The following is a 25,782-nucleotide window of genomic DNA, read 5'->3' as shown; positions in this document are numbered from 1 at the left end:
GTATTTAGTAAGAGATTGTATTCATTATAAATCGAATTCTAGTACATCTTTTTTTTTTTTTTTTCTTTCCAGCTCGATTCTTCCTTTTTACTCTTTAATAGAATTTGTCCTTTAGAAGAGGACTTCTCAACCTTGGCACAGTTGACATTTGAGACCAGGATATTTTGTGTTGTGCGGGTATTCTGACATGCATAAAACATTTAGCAGCGTCCCTGGCCTCTAACCACTTGATGCCACTAGCTCTGCCCCGCCAAGTTGTGACAACTGAAAATGTCTCCAGACATTGCCAAATGCCCTCTGGGGATCATAATCACCCCTAGGGCAAAACTACTGACCGGGAAGTACTATGGTTCCCTTTCCTGCTTGTCTCTGCCTTCCTTTCATGTTTGAAATCCTTTTTGAAAATGGATAAAATGGGTCCAAACAAAACAGAATCTTATGGTAGACATAGAGATTCACTGCTGTTCCTTCATTACTTTTGGGGCCAAGTTTAAGAGGAAAATCTCTCAAATTAATCCAGGTTGGCTGTTTCAGGTGAGAAGGAAGTCAAGATGTGCAGACTTCTGGTTGATAGATTTTGTCATTTATATCTTTGTGTGTGTGTGTGTGTGTGTGTGTGTGTGTGTGTGAAAATAAATTTGATTTGGTGTTAAGGATGACGAGAAGCAGGCAGGCTACAAAACTTACTTGTGTGACAGTCCCAAGAGTTCTAAGTCCCTTTTCTATATACGTCCCCCGGTTTCACAGGAGGTGCGCTAGGAGGTTGGGTTGTTAAACAGCAAATTTGGGGAAAGTATTGTACCTTTTCTCCAGACTTCCTCTTCAGAGCTTGCATGACATCTCTTAAAGCTCACAGCCACTCATTATTGAAAATTTTTTTAAAATCTCATTTTCTTTTCTATTTTTGTCTGCAACATGTAGCATGCGGGATCTTAGTTCCCTGACCAAGCATCCAGTCCTTGCCTTCTGCAGTGGAAGTGCAGTCTTAAGCACTGGGCCATCAGGGAAGTCCCTTGCAGGCACTGATTTTAGCTGTCTGCAGGGGATAGCTGTTTGCATTTGCATTCTCTTTGGAAGAACTTTCCAAAGTAACTGAAACGATATTTGTCAAAAAAAGAGGTTTCACATTTAGTGGTCCTAGTTGTTGGTTGCTGTTTCTAGTCCCTCTCTTAATATTCTAAAACACCATGTCCTCTACTGGACCCCCAAATAAGTCAGTTAATTATACTACGATCACTTCTGCTGATAATAAAATAGGAGTAATTAAGGGAAGGACAGTAGTGCATTAAGAAACAGTATTACTGAAATGTTAGGAAACACGGTCCATGGGAGTACATCTCCTGATCCGAAGTTTCACGCCTCCTCCTCCAGTCCTGTCAGAGGAAGCTTGTGATGGCCGTCTGTTACCCACCGTGACCAAGATAATAGAACAGTGAAACTTTTTATACTCAGAAAGGGCCTTTGATCAAAAATCTCAAAGCCATTTCTAAATTTAGAGTGACTGATCTTGCACGTACTTTTATGTTCTGAGCAGTGAACGTGGGAACTTAGCCGTCAGACTCCCCTTCCTTCATATTTGCACTTGAAGCGCTGAAGAAGCATCTCGAATTTGGTCAGCATTAGAACTTTGCTGGTACAGGGCCTAAAGAATTCCGGCCTTCTGGGAGTTCACATAGGTCATTTCGCCATAATGCTTTAACAACTTTCGTGTCCACATCTCATTGTCCAGATTAAGGACTGTAGGCCAAGTGTTGTGCCTATTTAAAAAAAAAAAAAAGACTGAGATGATGTGGTCCTAAGAAACTTAAAAAGTCTCCTGATAGCCTTGTGATGTTCTGGTGGAAATAGACTGTTAATGTCCTTTTTCATCTTATGTGTTTTCCTGCACATCTGTCGTCTGGTGGGTAGGCCTCGAGTGGCTTGTCTGAGCCGGTAAGAGGACAGAAAGTGTCTAGAAGTGTTATGGCAGGCATGCCGCTAATATTAATAATATTAATAGTATGGATATTTACCTGATTTAACTTTTGTGTATGTGTGAATATTAAGGTTGTGTTAGTGTAGTTTTAACTTAACCTGTCCAAAAGATTTTTGTAAGATTTTAAGTGCAATTTCAGGTTGATAAAAGTTGAGGCTATGAAACATTGTAAAGGATGGAAGTAATTTTTATGTTCATACCTCTGGTTCCTGAGGGTCCAGTTCGTTTCCGCTGTGAATTTAAATGAGTTAATTTAAGTAGTTGGGTCAGAAGCTACTATCATCATGGTAGCCTCGTGCCTGATTCTTAATTAAAGGCAACAGGAGATTAATTTGAAACATTAATTTAAAAGTGCATATACAAAAAGAAAGAATTATTGCAAGAAAGCCTAAAGAATTTTTCTCTTGTCCCTAGATGTAGAAGACAGAAGTAGCTCAGGGTCCTGGGGGAGTGGAGGACATCCAAGCCCGTCCAGGGTAAGTATATCTAATCTTTTCCCCACAAGCAGACATCCTAATATGTAAATTGACAAACTGAAGGTGAGTTTTTCCTCCCCAACACGCATCTGCATGGCTATGTATGCGGACTGAGTTTAATGAGGATCAGCTTCTGTTTGGCGTTTTTTTCATGCTCTTATTGGGTGTTATTATTGATTTTGACACCCCTTCTACTTTGGCTAACCAGAAGACAACCCCTTCATTAAACATTTGGCCTTGCTTTGCCAGTTACTGATCCAGTGTTAACAGAAAGCTATTTTTTGTAGGTGGTGCAACTTAAAAAAAAATTCCTAGTATGCCTGTAATATATTGGTGTAAATAGGCCACTGACTAATTCTGAAGGCATCCTGTGCAGTTGCAGCTTCCGGTGTCATCTGCATAGTAAGTCTGTCGGTTGCACTTTGTAAACATGTGATTGTCCCACCGACAGTACTGCCTTTGGTCACCAGTGGGTTCGTTCATTTAATTTTTTTTTTTTGAAAGTAGCTTTTATTTTTAAAACACACACAACCCCAAATCCTTAAATTTCAAAGTAAATGGATACGATCTGATTTAGACGAAGTCTTATTCTTCAGACTTGTTCATTTGTCATCTTTCCTTAAGTCAGTCTTGTATTTTACAGACCATGGCGCAGAGTCATTTGGAAAAGAAGTGGCTTGTACTTAACTGCACATGTCTTATTCGCTCGCAGATTTTTGCTACTCCTGTCCAAGGCTTTTGGTTGTTAGGGTGTCATGTGAAGACCATGGCATGGGGTGTGAGTAGGGTGGTTAGGCCATGAGTGTGTTTATACGTGTATGACCTTGGGTGTGTCATTTCACTTCCTTGGGCCTCAGACTGCTACTTTGTAAAATGAAGAAGTTGAACCAGAGGATCTTTTCTGTTCCTTCTAACTCAAATGTGAACGATTTTATATATAATCTGTCTTTAATGGAGTCATCGCTAGGCCTTCTGAAATCCCTCCCAGTTTTTATAACAATACATATAACTCCAGATTAAAAGTAGACATAGACCACACGAAACAGCTCGCCCTCCCCCAAGCAGCTGTGTAGATAGATGAAACGCTCTGCAGGGCCGGGGAGCTGGGGCACATTTTACTGTAAGTGTTCACACACATTTGGGGTGGAGGGTGGTCTGTATTTTGGCGTAAGAAGTAAGGAAGGTAATCAAGCTGTCCGAAGGGGGCCGTCTCAGCAAGCCATGTTGGTCATTTCCACCTGTCCTTTGGCCGTGGGGCTCATGCTCTGGTCTCAGGGTACAGCCAGGGCTCTCAGCTTACCAGGAACTTCGCTGAGACTTTGCACCAGCTGTCGAGTTTCAGATTCTCCCACATTATATGGATGGGTTGAGGAAATCTTTCCTCCTCCTCACATTACAGTCCTCACTTGCAGAAATCAATCCATTCCCCTGACAGCAAGTGTAGGAGACGACAGAATGTCCCTCGCTTGTTGAGTTCATTCGCATGAACTTAATGTCTTCTGCTTTCTCATTTTAATAGAACACGTAGCTCTTTCAGTCGTTCTTCTGAGAGGGATGATCATTAGGATCGTCCTGACTCTTATTTGGTTTTCATGAATAGTCTGGCCTTTTTTTTTTTCCCCAGGGAATTCATTGGTGGATAACTTTGACTCAATATTTTGTAATTTGTATTTTCTAAATGCAGCGAGCTGGCATGAGACAGCTTATTGTGGCTGGCTTGTATCGGACAGCCAGGGGGCAGGTGTCTCTTTTTTCTCATCTTCAAGTGGTGATATTTCCAGTCATCTTGAAACACTGTGCTGGCGTTTAAATTAGATAATGTATATTAAGCTCTTAATAACTCTGTAGGGTGAGCATACTTAATAAATGATAATTAGTATTATGCAATGTCTGGTATAGAACAAGTGAGTATAAGAGCAATGATATATGTTTAAAATGTGACATCCTTTTATGCCCTGATGTACTGGCAACATCCCATCACAGTATCATTCAAGTTGATTTTTTTATAGCTGAGGAAAGGCGGTTGAAAACGGGGTAGTTTGGAACCTTAAGGTTTCTGTCGCTTCTTTAGTGAAGGGATGTGCGTTTTCATTTTTCATACAGTATCCGTCCTTTTCATGTGGGCAGATTCTGCCCTTTGGCTAACATACCAACTGATACCTCTGAGTAAATTTGACTTAGTCTTTATGGACAGTGCAACCAGCTGAGCAGCATGACTCTTTTTTTCCTTTCTGGTCACTTTATGTACCTTGCTGCTGCTGCTGCTAAGTCGCTTCAGTCATGTCCGACTCTGTGCGACCCCAGAGACGACAGCCCACCAGGCTCCGCCATCCCTGGGATTCTCCAGGCGAGAACACTGGAGTGGGTCGCCATTTCCTTCTCCAATGCATGAAAGTGAAAAGTGAAAGTGAAGTCACTCAGTCGTGTCCGACCCTCACCGACCCCATGGACTGCAGCCTTCTAGGCTCCTCCAGTAACCTAAAATTTGAACTCTGTCATTTAGATGATTTTAACTCTTTCCTGTATGTTATCTAACTCCTCCATTAAAAGCAAGTGACTGGGCAGTTTAAAAACCTTATTTTAATTTAAAACTCCCCTTTAAATCATGAGATGATCATAGTAATTAGAAATTTCCAAAGATTACCGTCTGCTTTAAAACTGTTTTTTTGTGGCATACTTTGTCCAAATCCAGAATTTATGCTTAAATTCTGATATTCATTTATAGTCCTGTTGTAATAATTTTAACGTTTTTGTGTAGCTGGTTACTTACGGAATGATCCAATTCTTTTACAACCACAATAACGTCTATAACAAAACATTGAAATTTCAATTTCATAAAACCAAATGCTGCTGTTTACAAGGTCCTACCTTTGCCTTCCAAAGGCAGTTTGTTGCAGGTTATGAATAACTTTCCCATAGCACATTTTACTCTCTTTTTTCAAAAATAATGTGGGCTTATCAAAATAATAATTACGATTTACAATATATTTTATAGGTCTCAGGTGTTTTACTTGCATTATTTCATTTGATTGTAATAACTTGGTGCAATTGGCTCCATTATTATTATTCCTCCAGCTTCACTATGATTTCGGGGAAAATGTGAGCTCTGCAAACTTTAGAGCCCTTCTTATGCACTGTACCTGAGAAGATGCAGCTTTCCTATAATAAGGTGCTGGGTGAGAATGGTGGGGTCCAATTTCTTTGGTTCAGAGAGATGTCAGTAGTCAGACTTACGTGCTGATTGATTCATGGCAAATTTAAACTTATGCTGTTATTTTATTTACAGAACTATGGAGATGGGACTCCCTATGACCACATGACCAGCAGGGACCTTGGGTCACATGACAATCTCTCTCCACCTTTTGTCAATTCCAGAATACAAAGTAAGACTAATTTTAAATTAACATGAGTTTTTGGAATGCTTATGTTTTACCATCAAAGGTAGAATACAAGCCCAGACAGAGATTCTGTTTTTAAGAACTTAAGATATTTAGCTAGTTCACTATAGTAATTTTAAATTACAGAAAAATATTGATGATCTTTGCTTGGTAATAGCGCATACAGGACTAAGTTTTACAAGTGTGTGGAATTACCTAATTTCAGTGATACTGAATCTACGTGGAAAATTTGTGTTCCTTAGATGTAAAGCACTTCTTCCAATTTCATTGTTGCGGCAGTAGTTTTCCAGGGTTAAGGCTGATGAAGTGAAAGGTGTGAATATTTAAAGTAAGAAGTATCATTGAGTCTATCAGTTGGCAATGAGATAAAATCTGCGTTAGCATGAACTTTTATGAAAGGGGTCATGGAAATTCCTGTAATAATAGGTTTAGTATGCTTAAATCAAAGTAGCATGTTCAAGTTGAATTGTAAAGTCTGGTTGTGTATTCACCAAGGTGTGAACTTTAGTGCTAATGATCTAGGAGGTCCCCATCCTGCTTCATGAACTGAACTACGTGTCCTTTGAGACAGCCTTTGTGTTTCCAGCATGTCTTTTCTATTGGAATTCTTAGCATATTTTTTTCTGCTTTGACTACCTGTAGGATTTAAAAAAAAAAAAAACAACACACAAAACCGCAGTATCTTGAGCAATGAAAAGATAATTTATAATGACTTAAAAGGTCCCAATAGCTGGTTACTTTAGTTTTGATTGGGAAAAAAAGATCTTTGTTCTAATAAATGTGAGCTTTAACAATATTAGTAAATCTCTCAACTTGGCCAAATCCTGTTGCGAATCCATCAATAAATGAGGTTAAATTTCTGGGCAGAAGCTGTTGGACTATACTCCAAGGAAGACATGCAGCCATACATACATCATTTTGAAACCATAATTGCAGATGCTTCTGAGGAATGTCTTAATTTTTAAGCCTTGGTCACTATACTTCTTTTTGTAAATTAATGTTAACTTTGTTCTGTTTATAATTTTTTAAATTTATTTTTAACTGGAGGATAATTGCTTTATGATATCGTGTTGGTTTCTGTCACATATCAACATGACTCAGCCATAGGTATACATACATCCCCTTCCTCTTTTAACCTTCCTCCCCGCTCCCACCCCATCCCAGCCCTCTAGGTTGTCACAGAGCACTGCGTTTGAGCTCCCTGCGTCACACAGCACATTTCCACTGGCTGTTTAATTTTACATGTGATAGAGTGTATGTTTCAATGCTCCTCTCTCAGTTCATCCCTATACTTGTTATTTAAGGTGTAGATCATTCTTGAGTGTGAGTCATCTTTTCAGAAATCACCATCAAATCCAACTACAGGGACTTCAGGTATTAAATGCACAGTAGTCAAAGCAGAGAAATACTAGGAATTTATTTTTAATGGGTGATTAAGTGTCATCCCAACTTTGAGAATCAGGATCTCAAAGCTGTATCTGACCATGTTCTTATATTTTCTTATTTTTTTAAAAATTTAAAATAGTAACTTTTATGTTTTAACTCTGTAGCTAAAGCAAGAATCCTAGCTTTCTAAAATGAGTCATGAGATGCAGTGTTTCCTGTTTCCAGGATGGACAGATGCAGGTGACTAGATATGTTTGTCACCTTAGATTTGAAAGAACAGCTTTACATTCTTCAATGACAATAGCAGTAATTTTAAATCCTAACACCATCCCTTCTCTATTTATCCGTATCCAACTTCATAAAGTAAAAGATTAACTTGAAAATAATCATCTTGAAAAGTAACACTGAAAGAGTATATTAGAGAATTGTCCTGAAGAATTCTAAAACTATCCTCCAATGAGGATAAAATGTGATAAATAAATTACTACTCATATTTAGAAGTTTATATAATGTCCATGAAAAAATGTTTTCCTAAAGAACAAATTGATAAATTAATATTACAGAAGACACCAAGCAATACGAAGATAGCAAAGAATCATTCTTGTTTGTGTGTCCTCTTGGGCAGCTGTTTTACAAACCAAATTCGTTTTATTTTTTTTTCAGTTCAAATAGTATTTAAAATATAAGTGGGCCGAGCGTCTACAGCCGGAGCTCCGAGAGCTGACTCTTTTCACTTAGTTGTTGTTTAAGCTGAAAGTCCATGTCAGCTGTGTTCTTTTACTCCGTCTGCCCTCCTTCCCATTAAACCCCTAAATATGGAGGCCAAGACAGTCTCCTGCATTGTGGTAGGAAATGCTACTGTGTCCGGAGGCTCCCACCCACTGTTCCCCATGAAAGGACTTCTCTGTTAGATAAGCTGTCTGGTCTGAAACATGGCTCTTTATTGTTTACAAACTGCTACATTTTCCACCTCAAGCAGATTTTTGCACAGAGAAGAATTGTGCTTGGGCTAAATGGTTTATCTGCTGTTAACGGTGCAGTGTCGGACTAGGGTCAGGGAAGCTGCCCTCAGAGCGCGAGGGCATGGCGCAGTGTGCAAAAAGTAAAAGGAGAGAGAAAAAGGCGTTTAGACTATTATGAAATACCTCGCGTTTTTACTTTGGAAAGGAATTAAAAATATTTTTAGAGAACTCGCTAGGATGCTGCATTAACCCCCCCACCTCCTGATAATTTCTCACATCCCAAATGCCTTCTTGATTGGCTTGAGTATCTCAGGGCTAGACTCAGGGAACAAAGATGCTCATTGATGTTGCCCAGGCTGCTGTTGATTTAAAATGAAACCACTTTTGCAATGAGCCATGCTTGGTGCTTTGCTGTACCTTTACAAAGAGAAGCTAGATTGTTTTCAAAAAATTAAAGACAACCAATTTACAAATGAAGACAAAGATGAAATAAGACCTATGAGTATAGCCAGCAATTTGAATTTACAGAGTATATGGTATATTCTAAACTACTCTTTGTGTCCAAATCCATATTCTGGGTTACGGTGTTTGTGGAAGTTTTCGTTCTACCAAAAGAAGATATTAGACTTTTAAGTTCTGGACAACAATCCAATATCCACTTTCAGAAGCTTTGGTTTTCATGAAAAACTGTAAAGGATTTCTTTACATGTCAAAGATTTCATTCTGCTCTGGTGTCACATTAGGGTAAAAGCTATAGCATCGGAAATAAATCAGCCACTTTATTGGACCAGATTCTCTATTGTCAAATCAATCAAGTCTGTGACTGAATTAGGCGTCTGCTACAGAAATAAGTGACACTAATTTTACGGGAAAGAGTTATTAACTGCAGATGACCTATTTCTTTTTGGTAAACTGTTCACTTAGTGAGGTTTTATTTTATTGCAGAGAAGGGAAAAAATACTGAGACACTCTTTTCTTTGGATAGTGACTTATTATTCTACATTTTGTTCTTATGGCAGTACAGTAGTTTGAAGAAATGATGCAGGCATTGCTAACATTTGCTTATAAACTCTCAAGGTAACAAAACGCTTAATTAAAAGTCTGAACTCTTTGACTTCATGTGAATGATTTTGCATAAATGTTCATATTTGTAATCTAATACCTCTGGCACCAAAATACAAAAATTTAATTTATTTGTGTATCTCAAATTTATGCAAAATGGTACATGACTTATAAGAGTAGTAGTGTCTACGTTAATTTACCTCCTTTAGAAATAAGCTTGCATATCTGAGTACAATGCCTTACTTGATTGTTTGAATGCCTAAACTAAAAATAAACAAATGGACACGAGTGCACTTGCATGCGAGCACATGTTGCCATGCACATGTGCACACACATGCAGCTATTGTGCTGGAAAAATTAATAATGACACTTGGTTTGTCAGGGTGCACTCTTCCCTCCACTGCTGTCTATATTTAAAGTTGCCACACAGAGTTTTGGAAGCTGATATTGTGTAAATCCTTTAAAGAAAAACATAACTAAAAGAAACAAAAAAAAGCAGGCCCCAAATGTGTTGTTTTAAAAAATAAGTGTGCATGGCCTTTTGTCTTTCTTTCAGTGTGGGGAAGCCTGGGGGAATTGAGAGATTTCAGCAGTGCATCATGTAGCTGCCAGCCTGCCTTGGCCATTTCATACAGTTCTCTTTTTAAATAAAAAAAAATTTTTTATTGACATATAATTGACATATATTAGTTTTAGGTGCACAACACCATGGTTCAATATTTGTGTAGTAGACTCTTACTTGACACTTCCTGAGTCCTCACTTACTGTTTTCCCTTGGGTAGAGACAAGCAAGCTAGTTTGCATTTTTACTTGTTTGAAATTCCCTGCCCTGTTTTGTATCTGGAGAGAACTAATCACTTCTTTGTGACAATGTATGATCATTAATGATAATAATGTACACTTGATCTGTTGGAAACTTGTTCACTACAGTTATTAAACAGTTTGAGGAAACCTTTACAGTGGTCAGTGGGTAGCTTTCAGAATACGCTAATGGGTCAAAGGGACCATGGCGCTGAGCCTTGTGTTTTCAAGAGGATTATATGTTAAGGAATAGTTGGAAAATCCTGGAAAGAACTATATGCAAAGGCTATGGATTTTAAAAATCATTCTTGTTTGTTTCTTGTGTTTGCCAAACATTAAAACTTTTGCAGGTAATTGTCCAAAAAAAATTTTTTTTTTTTTTTTTTTTACAATGAAAGAATATATTTTCTAGCCATGACTTTTTGATCTGAGGAAGGACCTAAGTATACGTTTTCCTTCTTTTGTTCCAGAGCTTTAATTGAAAGCCAGATTGTTTGAGTGAGCAAGATGCCAGTGCGGTTATAGACATGCAGTGGTAACTGAAGGATGTGAAAAGTGATACTTGGGTATGGTTGGGTGCAGCTTAGTTCAACATCAGCGGCTGTGTTTTTACATGTCCCCTTGTGAATGGTTCGGTTTCCTTATTGCGGTATTTGGTTCTTGTCCCACTCGTGGTACTCCACCAGTGCACGGAATAATTTCCCGCTGTAGAGTAACTGGTTTCTGAACTAGCTCAGTGGAACATTTTACTGCAGGATTAGATCGTGGTTCAGGCAGAACTGCAGAGAGCTGCTGGCTTACAGGATGACCTTTGAGTCTCATCTGGGTTAGCGGTTGATATTTTGATTTGGTTACTGTGGTCATATTGTGACAGCTGCCGGCTCATTAGAATTCACTTCCACCGCTGCATTTGCTGAGCAGGAATATTTAGGTTTGTATTACTTCAGAGTGTTTATGGCTACCCTGAGTTTAGCCCAGCATAAAGGTGAAGTGTTGTGAGCACTTTCAAATCCCAGTGGCGGAGGCCAGTGGCACAGTCTTCTTGTAAAACGGAGAATGTGAGTACATGTTAATAGAGGGAGTTTTTCTTTTCATTGTAAAACTGGAAATACCCAATGAAGAGGCTCTTAGGAGGAAAACGGTTTTGAAAACGTTAAAGTACGAAAGAAAAGAATGACCACAAAGAAACATAGTTTTTTAAAAGCATGGGTAAGATTTTACTTGACCTCTTGGTTCAGTGTGTTTTTTCCTTCCCATGCTGGAATGTAAATATTTGAAAATAACAAAACCTGGACAAAAATTGCTATTATTTGATGTTTGAAGTGCCAGAGGTCAAATAATACCTTGGTAATTTTGTAAAAATGAAATTGTGAATGTACATGTCAGCTCTGGACATTTTAGTTCACTTTTAAATTGTTCTGAAGCTCAATAGTGATAGTGGGTTGCTTACAAATTCTTTAGTTAGGGATGTCTGTGCGTTTCCGATGTCTTCTTTTTAACGACACTTTTTAGCTCGAGGTTATCTTGATACCGTCTGTTGGCTGCTGGACTGACAGTGTGGTAGCAAGCAATTTCTGAGAGAAGAAATGTTTAATAATGGTCTTATTTCTTATCAGCGTTGTTTGGGAGTTTTCTTTTTTTAATGTTAATTTAAAATGTCTTCATGAAGTGTTAACAAATAAGACTCTTTTAGTGTCATCTCCAATGATATAATTAATTCTGATTTTGATTAGAGGCTAGGAGCTAGAGAACTGGCTTTTCTACTCTCTTGCTACAACTGTCTGTGGGTCTTCAGGTCAAATCTTTTTTATACCTTTAAACTGAGGAGGGGGAGCAAGCCTTTAGATGATCTCTGAGGTAATTTTCTCATCTGATGGTCCATTGATCCTTTAGGTGTGCCATTTTCTGCTTATACTATGTTTTATGTTTAGAGATGTTTTATCGTCCTGTCTAATCCATTCATCTCTATTTTGTGATACCTTCAAGTTAACTTTACTAGTGATGTGGTTTCCAAATGTAATTCTTTAGAGCCTGATTCAGATGGATATTTCTTTTCTACCTCAGCTCATTCCAAACTGTAGGTAAGTGATTGGATCGAATAGGGATAAAATAATAACTCATTAAGTTACATCACCAGGAGAAAAGTATTATGTATGGGCCAGTGCTTGGCACAGAGTTGTAGGATCTCAGTAAGTGGCTCTTGAAGGGGTTCATTCATGAATCAGTCGGGGAAATCAGATATTTGGGTCTAAGCCCTAAATGAAAAGCCCATAAATTAAAGTCAAGCCTACATGTTACTGTGTCAGGAAGAAAACCCTAAACCAGAGGCAGTCGTCTAGAAATTCACTCTGTAGTTCTGTGTCCTTGACTGTCCAGAATATCATGAAAGAGACCATATTAACAGTAGCGTAGATTTCAGTTTTCAAGAAACACACCACAGATTATTTATAAAAGGAAATGAGTAAAATCAATATTTTTTGAAAGGCCACTGAAAGAAGTTGTGTGCCTCCAGTATTCAGGTACGGTGACTTGTTTCCTCTTGTCCAGTCAATAAGCATTGCTGCCCCTCTTTCGTTCGTCTTGTTTTCTTTCCGTTAGACTGCCTGCTCTGTGGTGTAACACAGCAATGCTGCGCTGATCAAACACTCTTATAGTCCAACTAGGTGGACCAAACCCGGCTCTTTTAAACTTTAGAAGAACTGATACCAGAAAAACGTTAATTGAAAACTATAGTTCACAGAAAAGTGTACATCTTCCACATATCACAGAAAGATTTCTCACACAGAAAGTTCTTGAATCGTTTTAGAGTCAAGTTCAGGGAAAAAGCGGTTCGTGTCCGTAGTCTTGCTTTTCTTGAAAGGAATGGAAAATGTGACTAATGGTGGCTTATGGATAATTTCTCTCATATTAGAAGTCTGGTGGTGGACCATGACTAGATTTGGTTTACGGTTCATTGACGTCTAGGCTTGTATCTCTGTGATTTCTTTGTCCTTTCCCTCATTGTCTCAAGATGACTGTCACAGTCTCAGAAGTCAGGTTTGGGTTAGATGCAGCAAGGAGGAGGGAAAGATGAGTCCGCCCACGTGATCTCCCTGCCTTTCTTCCATCCACGGCCATCTCCAGCTGCAGAGTTTGAAAGGGGTGGGAAGTTACACAGTTGCTTCTCCAGCCTGTTCAATGGGACGAGACAAGAGGGAAGGGGGCTGAGGATGCTTAGCCAATTTATAGGGCTTATTTAGTTTCTTTTAAGAGAAGAATCTGTAATTTTCAACTTAGCAGCTTTGAAAATAAAGAACCAAGGCTCCAGCTTCCTTGTGAGAAGCAAAATATGAAAATGGGTCTCGACTCTGAATTCTGGTCAGCAGATTAGAGAGAATGACAAAGAGGCGTGGGATGGAAAACGAGTTCTGAAAGGAAGACGGTGGGGAAACAGCAGCAGGAGAGTCACACATGGGGGCAAGGAGCGGGGGTGGCGATGGGGGGAGGAGTTGAGGTCATTTCATCACCAAGACTTGTGCTTTCCTTGTCTTCATCTCTTGATCAAGGCAGCAACTAGCCAGAGTTAAGGGCTTCAGGCAGCATCATCCAGAGCCTTCTCTATCAGGTCTCTGGCTTGAATTCCTGCCAGGCTGTCCAGAGCTGCCTGGTCATGCAGCTAGCCGCCTATGGCTTCACCCTCCAGCCTTTCCTGCAGTCCCCTTGGTGGTTTCTGGCAGAGACCAAGGGCAGCGCCCATTCCCACAGTCCCCTGGGGTAGCCACTCAGAGTGGGCTTGGCATCCTGGAGCATCAGGGTCCCGGGATGTGTCACTATAAGTGACAGACAGAGATTGTTCTCCTGGGCCACTGCCAAACAGGCGCCCGGGAACTTCCCACCAGCCACCTGCCGTGTTGCCATGAAGCTCTCACACAGGATCCTGCCGCCGAGGGCAAAGAACCCTCTTCTTTTTTTTAATATGTACATAGTTGTATTTGTTGATCTTTAATATGGAGGATTAGGAGCAGCCAAAAGACATTTAATCTTGGCCAGCGTGCCAAGACTGCATGAAATTGTGGTGAGAGCTGGATCCAACTTTTGACCAAAAGTTTCCCACCTCCGCTGATCACAGTCATGGCGGGAATCAGGCTAATGAGAACACGGACAGGGGAAAGACCGTCCATCAGGAAAGGAAAGCAGGATGTGGAATAAACAGGGCTGTTTTCCTTTAGTACAGTTTTCCTCTCAAGTGTTTCACTGGAAAAGCATTACTTTGAGTTTTGCCTAAGCTTGCCACTGAAAACAGGCCTGGGACAGCAGAAGCCAATAGTGGACACCTTGACTGGTTCCTTGGGTGGAAGATCCGACACCCGGCAAACCTCTCATTGCCCCTCGTAACTTCAGGCTTTTAACCTCGTGTCCTTGAAAGTGGTGTGCCTACCTTAAGTGCGCTATTGACCTTCATTAAAAAAAAATACTGTAAGCCTTAGAGCTTCCCTGTTTCCTCAGTGGTAAAGAATCCACCTGCCAGTGCAGGAGGCGTGGGTTCAATCCCTGATCCAGGACGATCCCACGTGCTGTGGAGCCACAAAGCCCGTGCACCACAGCTCCTGAGCCTGTGCTCGAGAGCCCAAGAGCCGCAGCTACTGAAACCCTCGCTCCCTAGATCCTGAGCCCAGCAACAAAAGAAGCCACCTCAATGAGAAGCCCCTACACCGCAACTAGAGAGGAGCCTCTGCTTGCTGCAACTAGAGAAAAGCCTGCACAGCAATGAAGACCCGGCCCAGCCAAAACAAGAAAAAGGGTTATGTTAAAAAAATTACCATAGCCTGTTTTCTTTGTTCATATGATAATATTCATTAGGACCAAAGCTGCAGAGGAGCTCGTTGGAAGTGCTGCCTCGTGGAATAGTGGGCTGGGCTCGGGGGCGCTGCAGTCTTCATCCTGGCTGTTCGTTCCACTTCCTGGTGATGGGACTTTGCCTGAATTTCTTATGATCCCCAACTTGCACGTTTCTAAGGCCAGGATGGTCAACACTGAGCCCAGCGTCATTGTGAGCCACACAGTGATGCGATATGCTTTGCAGCAACCGCTCTGCTGTTATCCTAGACCATTGCACAACTGCATATTTGTACTCTGTCACTTAAGGTCCTTCAAGGATCAAGTGAAGTAGCTCAATTGTGTCCCACTCTTTGTGACCCCCATGGACTGTAAGCCCACCAGGCTCCTCTGTCCCTGGAAGTTTCCAGGCAAGGATACTGGAGTAGGTTGCCATTTCCTTCCCCAGGAGATCTTCCTGACCCAGGGATTGAACCCAGGTCTTCCACACTGCAGGCAGACTCTTTACCCTCTGAGCCACCAGGGAAGGTCACTTGATGTCTTCAATTAATTGAAAATTCTACACACCTTGGGTCTTGGGTGATGGCAGTTTGAAAACACCTTTACTTTCTAAAGAGATTGGAACCAAGGGCAAGAACGGGTGGAGACAGTATTGCACGTTCAGTTCTGAAGACAGCAAGACCAAAACAAAGATTCCCCCCCCTCCCCAGCCATTCCACAAAAACCAGTAATCCTATAAAATAAGTACCTCTTTGGGGACAACTTCGTTGAATTCAGATAACGCCCCTTGAGGAAATATTTGCCCCCAGCCATTTTTCTCTCCAGCTTAAATGTTCTCAAGTTGCATTGTTGCATAAGGTGGAAAGCACCTTCGTGTGGATTTTGGGTAAAGGTGCTGACAAGGTGAGATTTCTTCACCTGTGTTGTAGGTCATCTGCATTTGGAGTACCCACTGGGTAGGACATTTTTCATCAAGGAAATGCTATTACATGCACCTTCTAGGTTCTGGGGAATATGTTGGAGATAGTCTTCCAATTCAGTTCATTCTTCTCCAGAGAAGCTTGGCAGAGAATGTTGCCTGTGTGTATGCCATCATTCTCTCATTCCCTTCGCTCCCCAGGCATTCTGAATCTTCCTAAGGAAGTGTGTATGAATTTTTAGTAGAAAGAGGTACACAGGGGATCTTATTTTATTTCTTCTTGCAGAATATCAAGTCCAGGGACCAACAGTGGCAAAAGGTATGAAGCATAGATGGGACTGAATTAAATGTATCCCTAGGCACCAAATAGATACAACCCAAACATTTCTCATCTTCTTGACGATTGTGTATTAATCACTCCCCAGTTCCTTGCACATGTTTATTAATAGGAAAAACTGTAAGGGAGTTTTGCTTTAAATTGGTATAAAATATAGCAGGTTACATTGTTGATGTTGAAAATAAAACATGAAAAGCTTTCTTACAGCTTTGAAAATCTCGCTGCAGCCTGAATATGGGGGCAGTGGAGGCTGGTGGGCTGACCAAGGCTTGTGTTTAGCTGGGCACTGGTTTGACTCCCAACTTGCCACTCTCCATTGTGTGATGTTGCATAATCTTTAGTGCTCTGATGGAATTTCTTATTGAGCTCTGGCTTTAAATGAAGAAACAGGAAAAATACCTGGCCCTTAAATTCAGTGGCTGTGAGTGATCATGACACCTCCTTTTATTTTCTCTAGGCTCTTTTTCTGCTCATTGGGTCTGACCAGCTTGGCAAAAGTAATATGCAGACTTGAGACTCACGTAGTGGGTTTTGGCAGAATGTGGAAGTGATTAATTAAATGCCACCCCCTCATGGGCCATATTAAAAGCTGAATGAAAATAGAAACTGTGTAATATCTGATAACATTTGGTGGAGAAGAGGAAGACAAAAGGAAAGGATTAGAGAGAATGGGACACATAAAAAACTAATTTTAGAGCATTCTGAACGCAAAGTGTGATTTTCTAGCCTTGAAGTATCAGCATGGCTGTCTGAGTCTCTGAAATTATTGGGTTACTAATTGCTCCTGCCTCTTCCTCACTTGGGCCATTCAGACCAAGCCATGCTCTTAAAAATTCAGTAGCCAAATCTGATTGCTTGGGATGTAAGCATAAACTCTTTATGTGTATCTGATGGTACTTAATTGGACAGTACCAAATCATGGAGGAAAATTTATTGGTGACCTTGTCTCCTTCAAAACTTTCAGAGTATTTGGAAATGAGCCTAATATTCAGATTTGGGGAATCCTGAAACCTTGGATTGACAGGACAAGATTCATACTTTATATTGTGTGTGTTTTTATTTTCTTTCATTGCATAGTTTCCCTTTTTTTTTTTTTACTTATTGACGGTCTTGAAAATGTTATTTGGAAATTGAAATGCAGTGAGCATAAATATTTTAAATATCTTGGCGGACTGCTCAAGTAGCTGTGGGCGACCTGTGTCAGGCATCCTTGTTGTTTGAGTTGCTCAGTCGTGTCCGACTGTTTGCGACCCCGTGGACTGTAGCCTGCCAGGTTCCTCTGCCCATGGGACTCTCCAGGCAAGAATGCTGGAGTGGGGTGCCATTTCCATCTCCAGGGGGCCTTCCCAGCCACGGGACTGAATGTGTGTCTCCTGCATATGGCAGGTGGGCGCTTCACTGCTGCGCCGCCTGGGATGCGCATCCTACTTACTAGTTAGGGGGAAAGCTGACTTACTGAATGGGAGTTTGCTGGACCATCTTTTGGTAATCTCCTACTTTTCCTTTTGGGGCTTCCCAGATGGCTCAGTGGTAAAGAAGCTGCCTGCACTACAGGAGACACAGGAGACCCAGGTTTGATCCATGGGTCGGGAAGTTCCCCTGCAGGGGGGCATGGCAACCCCCTACAGTGTTCTTACTTGGAGAATCCCATGGACAGAGGAGCCTCATGGGCTGCAGTCCATGGGGCCTCAAAGAGTCAGATAAGACTGAAGCGGCTGAGCACAGCACTTTTCCTTTAACGCCCTCTTCCTTTTCTTTAACACAGAGATGTGTTCTGGGGGGAAGAACTCTCTGAATTTGTTACCTCAAGGAGAAGGCGGTTCTAAATATGTCTACTTTTAAAATCCTGTATGGCTCTGGGAGTTGGTGATGGACCGGGAAGCCTGGTGTGCTGCAGTCCATGGGGTTGCAGAGTCGGACATGACTGAGCAACTGAACTGAACTGGTATTGTTTGAACACCAAAATGAAAATAAAACAAAAGAAAGCAGCCGTGCTCAGAGTCTTTTAAAAGGCATTTTAATAGTTAATGAGATTTTGCCCCATACCCTCATGAGTTTCATTTAGTTCTGAAATAAAAATTTACGGCCGTTCTCTCAGCTGAGCTGATACTAGTTTAAGGGTGGAATTAAGTTCACACCTGCTCTAGCATAAAAAGCAGCCTTGATGTGACTTCTTGAAAATGTTCACAGAGCAGAATGAGAGAACCCAGCACCCCTACAGTTCTAACCGCAGACTGGTGCTCTTTGCAAACACTAAGGACGCTGTTTCATCAATCGGCTCTAATATGCTGAGATTGTCCATTTCTAGCCCTCCCTCAGTTACCCACTTTCCTCAAGATAGGATGTGGCCGTGGAAACGCAGTTGGTTTGCATAGGCAGTGGATCCACATTAACGCTGTAAAGTATACGTATGGGAAAATCTTTGCATTTGCTAGGCCATTTAGCTGTTCAAGATATGGTCTGTTAGTCAGGCAAAGTACAATGGCTTTTCTGAGTGCTCTAGTTAAGGGGCAGGATGTGTAAAGCAGTGTACACTTAGGTGGATAATTAATAATTAGTGTAGGCTTGTAAGGCTGTAATATAATATATAAATTTCAGCACCTGTTAAAGTTTTATCAGAGCGGATCACCTTTCCTTACTAAGAGGGAGTATTCCTCCCTAGGGAAAAAGAAAGCGCCCCCAGTGCACGCAAAGATCTTAGTTAAAGGAGGGCTGGTTTTTACATCAAGGGCGATTTTCCAAGGTCATTGTGGTTAGGCAGCCTAGTTTAGTGGTCACCTTTAAATAGCATTCCTATACAATTTTATGTGTGTTTGACTACAGATGACAAAACACGGTTTAGAAAACATGTTTGGGCGCATTCTAATATTTGGGGACTGTTGATTTGCCAGAGAAGCTATGTGTCCGACACTTTGCAACTCTTTGAAAAGTAACCCACCAGGCTCCTCCGTCCATGAGATTCCCATTCCCTCTGCCAGGGGATCTTCCCGACCCAGGAATCAAACCCAAGTCTCCCGTGTCTCCTGCGTTGCGGGCGGAGTCTTCACCCAGTGAGCCATCAGGAAAGCCCTATATTTGGAGACTGTTGATTTGCCAGAGAAGCTACCCACTCTCACCCTGTCATCATCCCCTCTGCAAAACAATGAGGGCTGTTCATTTTATAATTTCCTGACAAGTAAATATTCAGAGGGAGAGCTTTTTCTGGAGGCTAAGTTGGATGGAGTAGAGAAGATAAAACTTCGATCCCACGTTCTGTTTTTGGCTTGGTTGTGTCGCAAGTGGTTTTGACACCTCATATCTTAGCTTTCTGGATTTTTAGATGGAGAAGAAGTTCTCCCTTAAGCAGGGAGGGAAAGGGCAAGTCACATATTTGTGAAAGCAAAGCAGAATATCTTAGTGCTTTAAAAGTTGATCATCTTCTTGGTAAATAATACTCATGTGTTATCAGTATGTCTGCAATCATATGGTCCTCAGTGTATGTATTTTTTTAACCATCCATATAGATTTTATTTATACTCAAAGCCAATGATATGATAAACTGCAGCACTCAAATTAGCCTTTGGTTCATTCATTCATTCATCTAAAAAGTGCTTGTGGAAAATCTGTGTCATGCAGGCTCCTGTTAGGTACCTGAGAGCGACATGCTGCTTTTCTTGCTTTCAGCGTGGCCCACAGTCTAAGTAAGGATTCAGATGGGTGTCAGGTCACAGAATTAGGGAGCTATTCAATATGTGCATGGGTGCTGTTGGATTATATATTTGGGATACCAACCATCAGCTACCTCGTAATAATGGCTGAGATGTTCTGGTGCTTACCGTATACCAGGCATCCACCTATAATTTACGCTTATAATCTTGTTTCTTTCTTAGGCATTGTCATTGCCTTTTTTGGGGGGTGGTGCAGTTGAGGATCAGGGAGATGGAAGTACCTGTACTGTGTTGTGCAGTAAGAGGCAGAGCCCAGATTCAAAGCGTCTATCTGCTGAGCTCTAAAGCCCTTGTTCTGAACCACCCTGCACTGCCTCCCTTGTAGGGAACACGGCCAGAATTCCCTGAGGTGCAATAGCAGTTAACTGTGTGTTCAGCTGCAACTAATGGGATACCTGATAATAGTAGGTTAGCCAAACAAAGATGACTTTTTCCATCATGTAAGAGGATGTCTGGAGGTGGGAGTTGCCTGTGTGAATTCAGCAACATCAGTGTTGCCATCTTTCCTTTCTGCCCTCCTCAACATGCTCATTTTAATCCTTCATCTTTTTCTCTCGTCTTGCATTTCTCACAAGATGTCTGCTAAGCCCCAGACACCATGTCAGAGTTCACAATAGGAAATTGGAGAGGCAGAGATTAGAGTAACATCCATACCTAATTGTATCTCATTCCTTCAGGAGGAGGGGGAAAGCGTCCCCAGAAACACGTGGGCTTTAGCAAGATTTTGCTAACAGCTTATTGTTCAAATCTCTGATAGACATTTACTCATAGCTGCAAGGGAAGCTGGGAAAGCGAACTTTTACAGTGTTAGTTGGCACTGGGATTCAGGCAGGCAAGAGAGAAGGGCATTGGGCATGGTCATTGGATGAATCAATATGAATTTTATTGTATTATAAGTGATAATGCCTGAGGTGATAGGGCCATCTTGGATGAGTTGGAACCATCCAGGTATAAAGTAAATTGTCAGGTGAGAGAAAGGCAGGTGTGTACGAGCTAGAGGATGTCATGGGAAATGCAGAATGAAGAGGCTTCCGAAGACTGAGACATAATTCCGTAAGGTCCACAGAGGAAGCAATGACAGGGAAACTGGATTAGAACCCTCTCTTCAAAAAAACATGAAGAGTCTTTTTTGAATGGTAGGGGAAGGAACCTGGATTATCATTGAAGCATGTGGTGAACTGTTCAAGGGTTGCTTTTCAGTAGTGGAATAACTGATTTGTGGTTTTGGATAATCACTCTAGCCACAGTGTGAAGGGAGCAGCAGGACAGACGGGGAGATTACTCAGGAGGTGACGAAAGCAATTCCAGGAGGAAATGACGAGAAAATGGACTGAATCAGCAACAATGGGGATGAAGAGGAGGATACGAATTTGAGCAATATTAAATGGAAGGAGATGGCTGGACTTGGTAACTGATGGATAAGGGAGGAGTCATCCTTGGCTTGATGTCTGGCTTGGGGCAGCTGGGGGACGGTGGTATCATTCATTGAGATGTGGATTATGAGAAGAGAAGTAGGTTATTGGGGATTAAGATGGTAAGTTCAGTTTGGGAGGTAATGAATATTTGAGATATCTGTGGGTGAATTGACTTGTGGTTCTGGCTGGGGATTGCAGATTTGGCCTGTAGTTTTCCATATTTGGTAGTTGAAGTCATGGGAAGGGATCCATTACCAGAGAGCGGGGAAAGGGAACCTATTTTCTAATTAATCGTTTTGCTTTCTAAAGAACTTAAGTTGAAGGGGACAATGAATCCATCTCATCTTTATCTCCCATAAAAACTTGATATCTTTAAGAAAACTGGGTCATTCTTGATTTGATCACACAGTCATTTCAGTGTTATATTTAATCACTCATCTCTAACATGCTGTTCATAAATTCTTTGTTCCTTCTTCCCTCCCATCCTCTCTCCCGCCTCCTCTTCTTCCTTTCTCCCTCCCTCCCTCCCTTCCTTCCTTCTCTCCCTGTCTTTCCTCTTCCTTTCTTCCATGGAGACAGGTTGGATTGAACCTTGTTTCAGAACATTCATTTATCCACCATTTGGGAAGACATCACAGATTCTTAGAAGTGGAACTTAGAGCTCTCCTTGTGTGCTTTCAGATTTACATCAGCTTCCTTCCCAATATGGGAATCTTTCTAGATGAAGCCCTAGGAAAGTTGTTGGCACAACGACAGGCTGAGTAATGCATTAATGGATGGAGCCCCGCAGGCATTCCTTCCGCCGCCTGGGCGCTCGGCGCTCCCTGCGTTGGGGAAGCCCCTCCTGCCAATGGCAGTGCGTCGGCAGTGCGTCGGCAGTGCGTCGGCAGTGCGTCGGCAGTGCGTCGGCAGTGCGTCGCGCTGTGGCAGCCGTGGCTTTCAGAAAGCGCGCTGTGGCAGCCGTGGCTTTCAGAAAGCTCTCGGTTTTGTAGCCGGCAGCCTGCGGTACTAGTTTTCTCTTCTGAAGCTTCCTGGGATTGTGTCTTTTCTCTCTTTCCCCACGTTTCCCATGATGATAAGTCTTGCTTCCTCCCAAAGTGTCACTGGGAAACAGGCAGCATCATCACAGAGATTTAACCACACCTTGTATTCTTGGTCACTGCCCTCTGTGTGTGTTTCACTTGGTCTCTCCCTCTCCACGTGGTGAATCCAGCAGAGAGTTCGTCAGCAGTGAGTCTGCTTTCGTTTTTCATGTTACTGCAGCCTGAGGTTTCACTTACACACTCATGTTTTGGCATTGATTGGAAATTGAGCTCCCAGTCCACTCAAATGACGAAATATTTTTAGCATCAATTGCTTTACAACAGGTTTTCCATTTCCTTGTGTAGAATGGGGCTTTGTATTAATCCTCACTCATTAGATTCTTCTTGTTTGTTTTGGTCTACCAGTGTGCCGTCTGCCCACATTTTCACTCTCTCCAGCCAAGAGCCTGGATTGTGTGATGTGAAGCAGCGTTCACTCTTGGGCTTAATCCTGACTCTACCTAATCTTCCACTGAGTTCCCTCACTTACGTGTTGAGGATAATTAATGAGAGCCATTTCTGTAATTGTGGATCCTTGTTTTTACTGTCAGTATTCTGCCCTCTGGAGAGAAGGCTTAAGACAAATAGTTCTTCTGTGACTTCCGGAAGAAGCAAATGCAGTTCTTCAGTTGTGGGATCTACCAAATTTACCAGGTGATAAATAGGATATAAAGTTGCAGTTGGCTGATCATTGTTAACTGGCTACCTTATTGGGCTAACAAATAACAAAAATCTCAAGATTCCCTGAACAAAATTCTTAAGCATCCATCACCTACATCTGGTATTAAGATGAAAAATGACAAGATGAGCTAAATGTTGATGGTAGATGCAGAAGGTTAAATGAATATTTGGATTAACAATGAAGATAAATTGAGAGGTATTATTTCCTTTAGAGGGAGTTTCCAGAGGATGCCTTTAAATCGAGACTATGAAAATTAGACTCATGACAACTTTTCAGGAACACAGTTCCTGTTATGAACAAGATCCCTGGAGAGCCCTGTGTGCACTCCCAGGGTGCTGAAGAACAGAATCCTACTGCAGGATAATAATCTGATAGCTGTATATACTCAGAGAGAGGGGAAGGATTCAGTTCAGTTCAGTTGCTCAGTCATGTCCAACTCTTTGGGACCCCTTGAACTGCAGCACGCCAGGCCTCCTTGTCCATCACCAACTTCCAGAGTTTACCGAAACCCATGTCCATTGAGTCAGTGATGCCACCCAACTATCTCATCCTCTGTTGTCCTTTCTCAGCATCAGGGTCTTTTCAAATGAGTCAGCTCTTTGCATCAGGTGACCGAAGTATTGGAGTTTCAGCTTCAACATCATTCCTTCCAATGAACACCCAAGACTGATCTCTTTTAGGATTGACTGGTTGGATCTCCTTGCAGTCCAAGGGACTCTCAAGAGTCTTCTCTAACACCACAGTTCAAAAGCATCAATTCTGCGCTCAGCTTTCTTTATAGTCCAATTCTCACATCCATACATGACTACTGGAAAAACCATAGCCTTGACTAGACGGACCTTTGTTGACAAAGTAATGTCTCTGCTTTTTAATATGCTGTCTAGGTTGGTTATCGGAGAAGGCAATGGCACCCCACTCCGGTACTCTTGCCTGGAAAGTGCCATGGACAGAGGAGCCTGGTAGGCTGCAGTCCATGGGGTCGCAAAGAGTCGGACACGACTGAGCGACTTCACTTTCACTTTTCACTTTCATGCATTGGAGGAGGAAATGGCAACCCATTCCAGTATTCTTGCCTGGAGAATCCCAGGGGTGGCGCAGCCTGGTGGACTGTCATCTGTGGGGTCGCACAGAGTCGGACATGACTGAAACGACTTAGCAGCAGCAGCAGCAGGTTGGTTATAACTTTCCTTCCAAGGAGTCTTTTAATTTCATGGCTGCAACACCATCTGCAGTGATTTTGGATTAGCATCCAGCAATTTGTTTTATAAATGAGCAGTGGAACTGTGTACAAGGTCTAGGTTGACCTGAACCTAGGTCAGGTTAGGTCAGCCTGACTTGATTTCATAATAAATGTCGTAATGGTGACAAGTCTTCAGGGATGTCAGTACACTGTTTGCAATTGTGGACTTCTTTGTGGACAAACCATTCTTTGGCTTCCTTTGTTTGGTCATGTCTGTGAGAAGTATGAATGTTTCATCACCAAAAGTCAACCCATCTTGGTTCATCACAGCAGTGTGTAGGACTTCTTTAGCTTTAAGACCTCAAAGTCCTTCTGTGTACCTGGCTTCTGTTTTGGTCACTTACTTGTGTGTGGATTTTGATCTAGTGCCATTGGAAGGGGCTTTCCTGGTGGTGTTCGTGGTAAAGAACCCAGCTGCCAATGCCTGGGCTGGGAAGTTCCCCTGCAGGAGGGCAGGGCAACCCACTTCAGTATTCTTGCCTGGAGAATCCCATAGACAGAGGAACCTAGCTGGCTACAGTCCATAGGATCGCCAAGAGTTGGACACTAGTGAAGCAGCTTAGCACACACACACACACCACTGGAAGTCTGGCCATTTTGAGAGTGAAACTTTGAGCTTTCGTTGTGTCTGATTACTTGTACAATGAGAGATTCTTCTGTTAGCTAGGAAACACTCAAATTTCCTCTGTCACTTTTAAAAGCCATCTTGACCTCCTGCATAGTATTTATGCTTTGGCAACCATTGCCAATGCTGTGTTTCAAAAGAGTCAAGACTTGGAGCTTTTGCTTCTCAGAAGCTGATGGGGCTATAGAATTTATTCAGCTACTCCTCTTTTCTAAACCAAGTAAGGTTACATTTTTCACTTTCATAGACAGACAAATTAAGGTCTTTAAAATAAAACCTACTTCCCCTTTTCTTTCTTCTTCAAATAATCTGGAGCAAAAAGCTTATTGGTTTTCTGTACAACTGCCTTGTTTTAAAAATCAAATTGAAGACCAACTCGATTCTGCCTGCAGAGCAGAACTATCTGCCTTTTTAGAAAATCTGGATGGTTAAATTGGAAGCACGTTCTGCACATGGTTTAGCAGTTAGTAGCCTGGAAAATGACCCAATAGCCAAGATAGTATTTTATTTTTTTAATTTTCATTGTAAGTGCTTGTTTAAAGTTTAAGCCTGTAATTGACTGTTTCGCACATTGTTCATTGTTAGTTCTCCGGCTGTCACAGTTTGTAAATGCGTCGCCTGCTAGGTTGCGTCAGCGTAGGAACGTTAGTGCTGTAAGAAAATCCAGTTAAATGCGGTGCTTAAAATCATTACCAATTAGACTGGTTCAGCGTGCTTTCTTAGTGATCCTAGGAGAGTCACTTTATATTTGTGCAGATTTCTACTTATTTAAAATGGGTATGACTATACACACACACGCATATTTTAAATTAAAGGGCAGCATTGAAGTTCAAACTATGCAACTGTGTTGTAGCTTGCTGAAGAGTTTCTACTGTTTGGTGGCTACATTACTCAGTGTTT

The 25,782-nt window shown here is 41.6% G+C and overlaps 1 protein-coding gene across 11 annotated transcripts in view; it reads left to right on the top strand.

The window, feature by feature from the left end:
• TCF4 (transcription factor 4) overlaps positions 1-25,782 on the top strand; it is a 386,429-nt gene that overhangs the window by 129,156 nt on the left and 231,491 nt on the right. For all 11 annotated transcript variants that reach the window (XM_055559678.1, XM_055559659.1, XM_055559664.1 and 8 more), the window contains 2 exons: positions 2,390-2,451; positions 5,738-5,834. In XM_055559678.1, coding sequence (XP_055415653.1) covers positions 2,390-2,451; positions 5,738-5,834 — 159 coding nt within the window. The remainder of the gene's footprint in view (positions 1-2,389; positions 2,452-5,737; positions 5,835-25,782) is intronic.

The sequence above is a fragment of the Bubalus kerabau genome, chromosome 21 (assembly GCF_029407905.1).
Source record: "Bubalus kerabau isolate K-KA32 ecotype Philippines breed swamp buffalo chromosome 21, PCC_UOA_SB_1v2, whole genome shotgun sequence".
In the NCBI taxonomy this organism is placed as follows: Eukaryota; Metazoa; Chordata; class Mammalia; order Artiodactyla; family Bovidae; genus Bubalus; species Bubalus kerabau.
This window is presented reverse-complemented; position numbering and strand designations above follow the sequence as displayed.